Source organism: Phascolarctos cinereus, unplaced genomic scaffold (genome assembly GCF_003287225.1).
Source record: "Phascolarctos cinereus isolate Bilbo 61053 unplaced genomic scaffold, phaCin_HiC Scaffold_9;HRSCAF=440, whole genome shotgun sequence".
In the NCBI taxonomy this organism is placed as follows: Eukaryota; Metazoa; Chordata; class Mammalia; order Diprotodontia; family Phascolarctidae; genus Phascolarctos; species Phascolarctos cinereus.
Window position 1 is genome coordinate 249,869,835 of NW_027556402.1, and position 11,254 is coordinate 249,881,088.

Sequence of the window (11,254 nt, forward strand, 5' to 3'; positions counted from 1 at the left end):
GTCCCCCCAAAGAACACTGGGGACTTTCTGAGCATTACAAAGATTGGAAATATCACAGTCAGTATTCAAATCCAGGGCTCTCTGACTCTAAGGGCAGGATTCACTCCAGAGTATAATGCTGCTTCTGAAAAGGCAGAAATGAAGTGCAGAACTTAAGAAAACAGAATGATTTGGAGCCCAGAACTCTGAGAAGAAAGATTTAGATTGTATTTTCTCCCTAGGAAGAAGTTCAATGAAATCTTCTCCACCAGGTTGCTTTTCTGAAAGCACTTTTGACTTCTTTGTTCCTCAGGCTGTAGACCAGAGGGTTCAACATGGGAATGACTGTGGCATAGAAAACAGAAGCCATTTTGTCTGTGTCCATGGAATGACTAGAACTGGGTTGTAAGTACATGAAGATGATTGTTCCAAAGAATATGGACACTGCTGTAAGGTGGGAAGCACAGGTGGAGAAGGCTTTTTGCCGGCTTTCTGCTGAGCGCATTCTCAGGATAGCAATGAAAATAAACAGGTAGGAAGTCAAGATGACCACAAGGATAAAAAAGATAGTGAGCCCCCCTAAGACAAAGACCATCAACTCGTTAAAATGTACAGCTGAGCAGGAGAGAGCCAGGAGGGGGGGAATGTCACAGAAAAAGTGATGGATCACATTGGAACTACAGAAGGACAGGCTAAAGGTACAGCTTGTGTGAATGCAAGACTGTAGGAAGCCACAGACATAGGAGCCCATGGCCAGAGTGGCACATACACTTGATGTCATGGTGGTGGCATAATGGAGGGGCTTACACACAGCTTCATAGCGATCATAGGCCATTACAGCCAGGAGGTAGCTTTCTGCTGAAGCAAAGGCCATGAAGAAGAACATCTGTGCAGCACAACCATTGTAAGAGATGACCTTGTCTCCTGTGAGGAGCCCAGCCATCACCTTGGGAGTCACGGCTGAGGAGTAGCCAAAATCTACTAGAGAGAGGTTACTGAGAAAAAAGTACATGGCAGTGTGGAGATGAGAGTCCCAGGAGATAAGAGCTATCATCCCCAGGTTCCCCACTAGAGTGCTGAGGTAGATGACCATGAACATTATGAAGAGGGGGACCTGAAGCTCTGGGGCATCTGTTAATCCTCCAAGGACAAACTCATTCACCTCTGAGTCATTCTTCATCTGTGCCTCTTAGTGCTCTCACCAATCACCTTCAGTAGGAGAGAAACTAGCAGAAGAATTAATCAGTGCAATGGAGGATTCCCATGAACAATCTATGGCCAGAGACAAGTCTCACGTGAAGGGTAGAAGTAGGTCTGAAGGATCAAGAGGTCTACATGGTTGTTGTGGAAATTGCCCCAGGGCCCATAAATTCAATGATCCCTGATCCCTCTTGGATAGATGGCTCTCGTCTACCAATGAAATAACTGACGATTTTAAGGAACTTGGGTTCTATAGGGGAAACAAAATGCATAAAGATTAGTAAAGTAAATACAGATGACAAACAATGGAATTCTAATTAATTTCAAGACTGTGAGAGTTTTAGCAACTAGGAGAACCAGGGAAGTCCTTCTGTGGCAGATGCTACTTGAATTGTATATGGAGGGAAGGTAGAGATTCCAAAAAGTATAGCTAAAGAGAATGTATGACAGGCCCGGGTGAACAACTGGACACAGGTAGGGCCATGTGGAGTTGAATGGCGTTGATAGGAAACCACTTTTAGATCAGTTTGACTCTAATGGAGAGTGTGTGAAGGAAATAAACATGAAATAAGACTAGGAAAGTAAATAGGAAGCAGACCATGGGAGACTTAAAATCCAGCCTGGGAAACTTATACTTTCTCCTAGAGGGCAATTCCAATTAAGATGTTTGAAGTAGTCATATAGGATAAGATATATGTTTTAGTCGTTATAGAAATCGAATGGATCACACAATGCTCACTTAATAATAAATGTACTATTTCCATTTTGATTAATATTAGCATTGTCTATTCCATCTTATGAACACTCCGTCAACATCACTGTGAAATGAAAATGAGATCAAATAGCTGAAGACCATTTTGTCCTTTGGCTCATTTCCTGAGCTATTTTAGCAAAAGAAAAGGAAAAAAAAAGCATCCTTTAGTGGCTAACCTTCTGGTGAGGAGCATCTGGGCACTAAGCTAGGCTGACCTGGGGACAAAAGATGCACAGTTCCTTGTGAGGTTATATTTGAAACTTAGATAATTTACCAGAGTTTTTGTTCCACTGGCACACTCTTGGGCCAGCTCCATACCCCAGTGAAGAATCAGAGTTGGATTGGAGTGGAGCATATAAGTGGGATGTAGATATTTGATCTATGAAAACATGATCTGTGATACAAAATATTAGTAAGGACACTCACAGATTACTGAAGCAGGGAAGGGCCATCTGGTCTAATCTATGCTGAACCAAAAATCAATTATACACCATTGCCAATGTCAGCCTTTAATATACCATGAGTCCCTGGTACAAAGTTACCTCAGATGCAAGGTCATCTGTCAATCTCATGAGCCCCCACTGATGTGTCTGACTTTTTAAATAAGCTAGAAAACACAATTTAATTGCTGACAAAGTCATTTCCTAAAATAGCAAATATGAGAATAAAATAAATAAAAGAATAAAACATTTCCTTCATAAATCATTAGCATAATTGTCTGTAAATACGCCCTATCAATGAGAATGGTGAGCAATCATAGGGAACGTACATGGAGAGGCACATACATGGGGAAAATTTGCTCAGGGTATATGTATAGAGAGGGCACATATGTTTGGGACACACATGGTTAGGTCTCACTTGTGGAAAGGCAACTCCTGCCTTCCACTGCATGGGGCTATCAATGTGGTCATTGCTTCTGCATGTATAAGGCCTATTTTCTACCAGTTTCAAAATAACTTTTGAGCCTGTAGACACTGCCAAATGTGACTGTCTGTTGCTTAATGATGTTTTCCCATGTTTAATGCTTAACATTGCTCAGCTTTTCTCCACTGGCCATTGCTATTTGATGCCAGATAAAGCTCCATAGGCCATACAGTGGGATGAGATGATCTCAGAGGTCAGCATAGGTTGAATAACTTAAGGCCCTAGGGACATTGGGACTTGTCCATTGTCACGCAAGGAGTAAGAATCATTGGCAGTATTTGAACCCAGATCCCCTGAGCTGAAAGCTAGTGTTCTTTCCACTACACCATACCACTTCTGAACCCAGATCTTTCTGACTTCAGGTCCAGTCTTCTAACTTCTATGCCATATTGCCTGTAGGAAAAAAAAATTGGATCTTAGATTCAATCTATATCTCTTCTGTTTTTGCCACTGAATTTTTATGTGATTTATACTTACAGACTTGAATGACAGATATTTCCCAAAAGCTCCAGGAGAAGCTCAAAGGCCATTTGTAGCTTTTATCTTTCAGTTATATGAGTTGTCCCAAAAGTCTAGTGCATTTAAAGTTATTAAAGCTTGTGTGTTCTTGCAGCCTGCACTGCATTTTTTTTTTCTGGGAGTGAAACAAAGGCTACCCCATAGTTGATTGAGGACCTCATAACCTGTATTTAGGGAAAGAGATATGAGCCACACCTAAGTTTTATTTTGGAGGCTTTTCTTGATTAAATTTAACTTTACTTTGACTTAAGTCAAAGGCTTTACATTAAACCTAAACCCTACTGACCTCTTAACCCTCATCAAGAAGATGGGGGCAACAAGGAAGAGAAAGAAGACACGATGCCTTAGGCTCAGACCTTCAACATTGAACCTGGTCTGTTGAAACCCCAAGCCCAGGGCCTTCTATTACATAAAGATGTTCTCTATTTTCTAATCTGTGTATGTTATGCTTGCCTTAAGTAGATTGTAAGCTCTGTGAGAGCAGGAATTATTTCATCCTTAACTCTGTGTCCTTAGCATTTGAAATAGTGTGAAGAACTGGGTAGGAGTGTCATACTTATCCTATTAGACTGAATTGTTGAATTTAGGGAAAGTCAATTAAATTTTCTGGAGCCCTGTCTTTTCATATAGAAAATGTGGATAAGGATACTGACATTACCAAATCAACAAGGTTTAGGGGAATAAAGACTTCACAAAATTCTAAGTGGGTAGGAATAAAGTTACAAAGAGCCATGTGGGTGAAAGGTTTGTATGGGGTAACAGCTGAGAAGATGCTCTGAAAAGGAAAGAGATAGAGGAAAGAAGACAGAAAAGATTCTAGGATATCAATTAATTGAGGCAGCATGGTATAGGAAAACAATAATGTGCGTTGATGTAGCACTCTAAGGTTTGCAAGAATGTTTACATATGATAGGTCACTTTATCTTTAGATTTTAGGTATATTATCTCCTTTTTATAGATGGGTAAACTGATGATGAGAGGTTGACTTGGATAGGGTTCACATGGTAAAGGAAAGCAATGAGGCACCATTTGAATTCAGATCTTCCTTTCTCGAGATGGAATACTGGATTTGAAATCAGAAAGATTTGAGTAGAAAACTGTCTTAGATATTTATTGGTTTCATGATCCTTGACATGCCACATAAATTCAGTTAACTTCCATTTTATTATCTGTGAAATGAAGATAGCAATAACTACATTGCTTATTTATGAAGCTCAAATGAAACAATGTGTGTGAGATACCATATAAATGTGAGCTATTACCATTAAGGACAAGGAACATATCTTATCCAAACTTCATATTACCCTCATGGTTTAACTCTGCACAAAACATGCCTTCAATCAATGTTTGCCAATTTTTTTTAAAGTTGTCATTGGATGGCTCACAGATCAAAACGCTCCTTCTGCTCCTGCAGGATTATTTTGGGGCAGGTCAAACTCAGTTAGCCTAGTGATGCAGACTTGGGGTTAAAATGCCATGAGGCACTGATGGAACAAAATGAAATTTGAAAATGACTTTACTAATAATAAAAGATGTAAGGGATGAAACTTTTAAGGTTAAAAAGATAGAAATTCAGATGAAATGGCTACTTCCTTGTGCATTCATATTCACTATAGCGGTTGTTCAAATTAAGTCAGAAAGTCATGTCAGCAGAGCATTAGAAATGCTGCTAAAACTACTGATACTGTCTCCTCATAAGGGCTGAGTTTTTTATAGTTAGGGGCCAGGAAGTCAAACTGCAGACACTCTGCCTTAATGAACTTCTGTAAAGGAAGTATTAATTCCTACCACGGAGATAGTCACCTTGAAAAGCTCAGTGGGGTAGTTAAGAACTGGCCTTCATATAGCCTTTAAAGCTGGCAAATGATATTATATTATGTGAGCTACTCAACATCCTTGTCAAAAAGAGCAAGATTATAGTATTTTCATATTGGAAATGAATATATGTAGGCCCAGTGAACAGAGTACTGGGCCTGGAGTCAGGAAGACTCATCTTCCTGAGGTCAAATCTGGCCTCAGTCACTTACTAGCTGTGTGGCCATGGGCAAGTCACTTAGCCCTGTTTGCCTCAGTTTCTTCATCATTTAAATTAGTTGGAGAAGGAAATGGCAAATTACTCTAATATCTTTGCCAAGAAAACCTCAAATAGGGTCAAAAGGAGTTGGGCATGACTGAAAAAATGACTGAATAACAACAACATATCTAGGCTAAGAGTTGAAGTGACTAACCTATGAATGGCTACACAGCTAATAACTGTAAGAGAGAAACAGGATTTGAATATTGTTCTTCCAAGTTCCAAGCCCAGCCTCTATCCACCATACTGTGTGGCCTCATTGATGAATTCTGGAGTCTTGGAATGAATTTCCTAGAATCTACCTTACTCCCAAGAAAGGTTGATGGGCTCCATAAGGGACTGATAGCCAAGCAATTTTGCATAAGGGTTTTGGGTTTGAAATCTTAACCCTAACTAACTACTTAACCAAGCTAAGAACTATTCCCTGTGGTCTGGAGCTGAGAGTTCAAAGCTTTCTAGATTAAGAGAAGTCACCTCCTGGCCACTGCTGCTGGAGAGATTTCAGTAGAGTCAGAGATCTTTCCTCCTGATGAAGCTCAAGACGAACATTTGAAACCAAATGAAGAAGTCAGTAACTCAAAGGATTCCTTCTCTGGGTTGTTCCCACAGCAATGAGTCCTTATAGAGGTTCACTTGGAATTTAGTGGCTGAAGATGGGAAAAAGGGATGGGGTTTATACAGACCAGAGAGCATAGAAGCTCTTAGGATATCAAACTCTCTTCAATACATCTGGCAACTCCACAGCTGACACATGAACAAAACAGCTCATTAAATCCTACTCTGACCATGGGGACCAAATTCTGATTTCTTAGGGAGGTGATTATTCTGGGATTGCCTTTGTTAATCTGAACTCATTATTAGAAAGGCAGAATAAAAAGACAAGGCCAGAGCATGGGACCTGGTTTCTAGTTCTGCCTTTAGCATCTCCTAGTGGTTTGATCCTGGGAAAGTCATCAAACTGATTTAAGTGTCGGTTTATTCATTTATAAATTGGAAATAATAATCTGTTCCCTTCTTGCTCTGAAGGGCTGTGATGATGGTCAAATGGAATATTGGGATGTGAAAGACAGAGTGAGGTGAACTGTGAAGAACACTGAGCTTGGAGTTAGAAGATGTCATTAGAGTCCTAACTCTTACAATTTGCTGTGCTACCTTGGGCAGCTCATTTCAACTCCTGCTATATCAAATTTCTCATCAATAAAAGAGGAATAATAATTACCCCCCAAATTGAATAAGGCCATTGTAAAGAAGCTGCTTTGTAATAGACAACTATGTACACATGAGCTAATATTCTTCTCATGATCACCATTATTATTACTAAATCTTTATTTCTCCTGAATTCATGCTCTAGCTAACTGCCCTAAACCTCCACTTATCCTGTCCTAGTCTAGTCAGTGTGTATGTTAAGGACACAGAAATATGTAGAACTAATGACTGGTAGAACAAGAGAATGCCTTAGAAGGAATTTATTGAGTTTTTTGGCAAAAGCATTTGACCAAGTCTTCTTATATTTGGGACAAGATAAAGAGATTTTAAACTAGACAGTAGTTTAAATGAACTCAGGACTTAATTAAATAGGCTAAATGAAAAAAATAATCTTTACTTGATGTCAACTTGGAAAATGGTTTCCAATGGAGTGTGTGATGATTCTATATTTTTTTTGTAATATTTAATGTGTTTAAAATCTTTTTGAGAGCAGGTATGATTTTTTATTCCTTTCTTTGTATTAACAGTGCTTAGCACATTGCTTTATCCATAATACAGCCTTAAAATACTTAATAAAATTAATTGCATGGAATGGATACATTACTGAAATGTATCCTTGGATAATATCAGAGATGGCACATACCAAATATAGAGATATTGGAAGAGATATTTAAAAGTTAAGTGAAAGGATTAAAGAATTAAAAAAAAAAGGATTGAAAATATCCTCAGTAGGCTGGAATGATGGGATGCACCTACCAAAATGTGATTTTCAAAGGATAAATACAAAATTTTTGCTCAGCTAAAAGTAATCTGCTCCATGTACACACCATCAGGTAAGGATTTCCAGATAATTGTCTGAAAAAGATCTGGGGTTTTAGCTCAATAAGGGCCAAGAATATGATATGGCTGCAGATAAATAATAATAACAATAATTATAATAATGTGAGATTTATATAGTACTTTCTAACGATTATAGTTTTAAAAGGTGATTTGCATACATTAACTCATTTGAATAAAAAAAGGTAATGCTCTCTAAAACTGCACCAAATGATCAGAACCTACTCTACACAGTTCTATACCAAGGAAACTGTGAATTTCAGCTAAATAAAGAATTATCTCCAAAAAGTCCAGTATTCTATATAATTTCGTTAATCTTCATATGCTTGTCCAAATCCTTCACATTCATAATTTTCTTTTTTAATTCAGTTTTCTTTCCTTTGCAGCTCTGAATTCTCTCCCTCTCACCTCCAAATCTTAAGAAGCAAGAAAAACAAAATCTATTATAAACACATGTAGTCAAGCAAAACAAATTGCCACAGTAGATAACATTCTCTTTTACAATATTGTCATCACTAATACTTCTATTCATGTGCCATTATTTGTTTTGTGGCAACCAGGTGACACAGTGGATGGAGTAGTGTACCTAGAATCAGGAAGACCTGAGTTCAAATCTGGCCTCAGACACTTTTTTCTGATCTTGTATCTATTATCGTCTCCCTCCCCCACAAATTGCTCTGTATCTATGTTGTATGTACCTTCATAAGCACATATGATTTCCTCTATGTATTTGCTCCTCAAGTATAGGGACTGTTGGGGGCAGCTAGGTGGCTCAGTGTATAGAGCTCTGGCCTTGAGTGGGAGGATCTGAGTTCAAAGCTGGCCTAAGACACATAACACATAATAGCCGTATGACCCTGGATAAGTCACTTAACCCCATTGCCTAACAAAAAACCCAAAACAAACAAACAAACAAAGAACAGGGACTGTTTCACTTATATTTCTATTCCCAGTGACTAGAATAGTGTCTGGTACATAGTAAATACTTAAGAAATACTTTTTTGATTAATGATTGTTTGGACCAATTCCCAGTTGTACCTACAACATATGCTTATCTTCCTCAAGCCCTTCTGCCATTGACAATTTCTATCTTTTACCTCCTTCACCAATTTTCTATATGTGAGACAAGATTTCAGAATTATTTTTCTTAGAATTTCTCTTATTAGTGATTTGGAATCATCTCTCATGTGATTGGTACAAGTTTTTAATTCCTTTAAGAACTGTATGTTCATATCTTCTGACATTTTGGTGATTCTCGTTATGTGCTTATGTTAATTAACTGTTTATCTCGAATACAAAATAATTATCAGAAACACTTGATGCATATATTTTTTCTCAGTTACTTGTTTTGCATTTTATCCTGCCTACACTGATTTTGGTTGGGCCAAATCTTTTCAGTTTCTTGTAATTGAAATTATCTCTTTCATACTTACTTCCACTCCTTGTTTGATTCATAATTCTCCCACAAGTGATTTAAGAGAAGCCTAGGAAGAGTTGAATGAACTGATGCAGAATTAAGTGAGTAGCACCTTGAGAGCATTTCTATGTTGACAAATCAAAAAGAATTTATGAAGTACCTACTATGGAACAGGTACTGTGCTGAGGAAGACATTTTTTAAAACAAAGAGCTTCAAAATATTTAAGAGCTCTGAGCAATGCAATGACAAAACATGATTCCAGAGAAGTACCAACATCCTGAGAGAGAAATGAGGTATATATCTATGTGTGTGAACACGTACGTATATTTGACACGGCAAATTTGGGAATTTGCTTTGCTCAGCTATGCAGATTTGTTTTGTGGGTTTGTTTTTTCTTTGATTTGTTTTTTTTTTCCCCCAATGGAGTGAGAAGGTAGAATAAGAGAAAATATTTTTTGTCAATTGAAAAAAATTAATAAAAATTCTTCCTAGAGATAACCATGAAAAGTAAGTGAATTCATTGCCTTATACTTTTTTAAATTTTTTAAAAATTTCAATTTTATTTTATTTTTGATTTTATTAATTTATTTTGATTTATCAACAATCACTTCCATATGCTTTTGAGTTGAAAATTTTTCTCCCCCTTCCTCCCCAACCCATCCTCCCCAAGACGGCACACAATCTGATACAGGCTTTACATTTACATTCTTATTAAACATATTTTAACATTAGTGAAGTTGTAAGTAAAAATTAAAACCATTAGGAGGAACCATCAGAAAGATGAAACAAAACTCAACAGAAGGTAAAAATAAGTAATAGCAATTGGACTTCCATAGTTCTTTCTTTGGATGTGGACAGCATTTTCCATCCCCGAGACCTCTAGAGATGTCTTAGATCCTTGCAACTCTGAGAAGGGTTCAGTTTAACAATATTAGTCATCGCATAACATGGCTGTTATTGTGCACAAAGTCCTCTTGGTTCTGCTCACTTCACTCAGCATGAGACCATATAAGTCTTTCCAGGTTCTTCTGAAGTCAGCCTGTTCACCATTTCCTATAGCACAATAGTATTCCATTACATTCATATACCACAACTTGCTCAGCCATTCCCCAATGGATGGGCATTCTCTCAATTTCCAATTCTTTGCCACCACAAAAAGAGCTGCTGTGAATATTTTTGTACATGTGGGTCCTTTTCCCATTTGTTTGATCTCTTTCAGTTATAGCCCTAGGAGTGCTGTTGCTGGATCAAAGGGTATGCACATTTTTGTAGCCCTTTGGACATAGTTCCAAATTGTTCTCCAAAATGGTTGGATCATTTCACAGCTCCACCAACAATGTATTAGTGTTCCAATTTTCCCACATCTTCTCCAACATTTATCATTTTCCTGTTTTGTCATGTTGGCCAATCTGATAGGTGTGATGTGGTACCTCAGAGTTGTTTTGATTTACATTTCTCTAATCAATAACGATTTTTTCATATGACTATTTGGCTTTAATTTCTTCATCTGAGAATTGTCCATTCATATCCTTTGACCATTTATCAATTGGGGAATGGCTTGTGTTCTTATAAATTTGTCTTAATTCTCTATATATTTTAGAAATGAGGCCTTTATCGTAGAGACTGGTTGTAAAAATTCTTTCCAGATTCTACCTTCCTTCTAATCTTAGTTGCATTGGCTTTGTTTGTGCAAAAACTTTTAAATTTAATGTAATCAAAATTATCCATTTGCTTTTTCTTAATGTTCTCTACCTCCTGTTTTGTCATGAATTCTTCTGTTCTCCATAGATCTGATAGGTAAACTATTCCTTGTTCTCCCAGTTTACTTATGGTATCAGCCTTTATATCTAAGTCCTGAACCAATTTTGACTTTATTTTGGTATATAGTGTGAGATTTGGATCTATGCCTAGTTTCTGCCATACTCTTTTCCAGTTTTCCCAGCATTTTTTTTCAAAGAGTGGGTTCTTATCCCAGAAGCTGGGGTCTTTGGGTTTATCAAATAATAGATTACTATAGTCATTGACTACTGTGTCTTGCATATTTAATCTATTCCACTGATCCACTTCCCTATTTCTTAGCCACTACAAAGCAGTTTTGATGATTGCTGGTTTATAACACAATTTAAGATCTGGAATTGCTAGGCCACCTTCCCTTGCATTTCTTTTCTTTAGTTCCTTTGATATTCTGACCTTTTGTTTTTCCAAATGAATCTTGTTATTATTTTTTCTAACTATAAAATAATTTTTTGGTAGTTTGATTGGTATGGCACTGAAAAAGTAAATTAGCTTAGGCAGGATTGTCATTTTTACTATATTAGCTCAGCCTTCCCCATGAGCAGCTAA

General features: G+C 37.4%; 1 protein-coding gene across 1 annotated transcript; it reads right to left on the reverse strand.

Annotated features, from left to right (window-relative positions):
* Nucleotides 1-229: 229 nt before the first annotated feature.
* On the reverse strand, nucleotides 230-10,932 carry LOC110200725 (olfactory receptor 5B12-like). Its single transcript, XM_020976142.2, has 2 exons — nucleotides 10,924-10,932; nucleotides 230-1,159 (listed from the first exon to the last, which is right to left on the reverse strand). Exons 1-2 carry the CDS (start codon nucleotides 10,930-10,932, stop codon nucleotides 230-232), a joined length of 939 nt encoding a protein of 312 aa, XP_020831801.2.
* Between the last annotated feature and the right edge of the window lie 322 nt (nucleotides 10,933-11,254).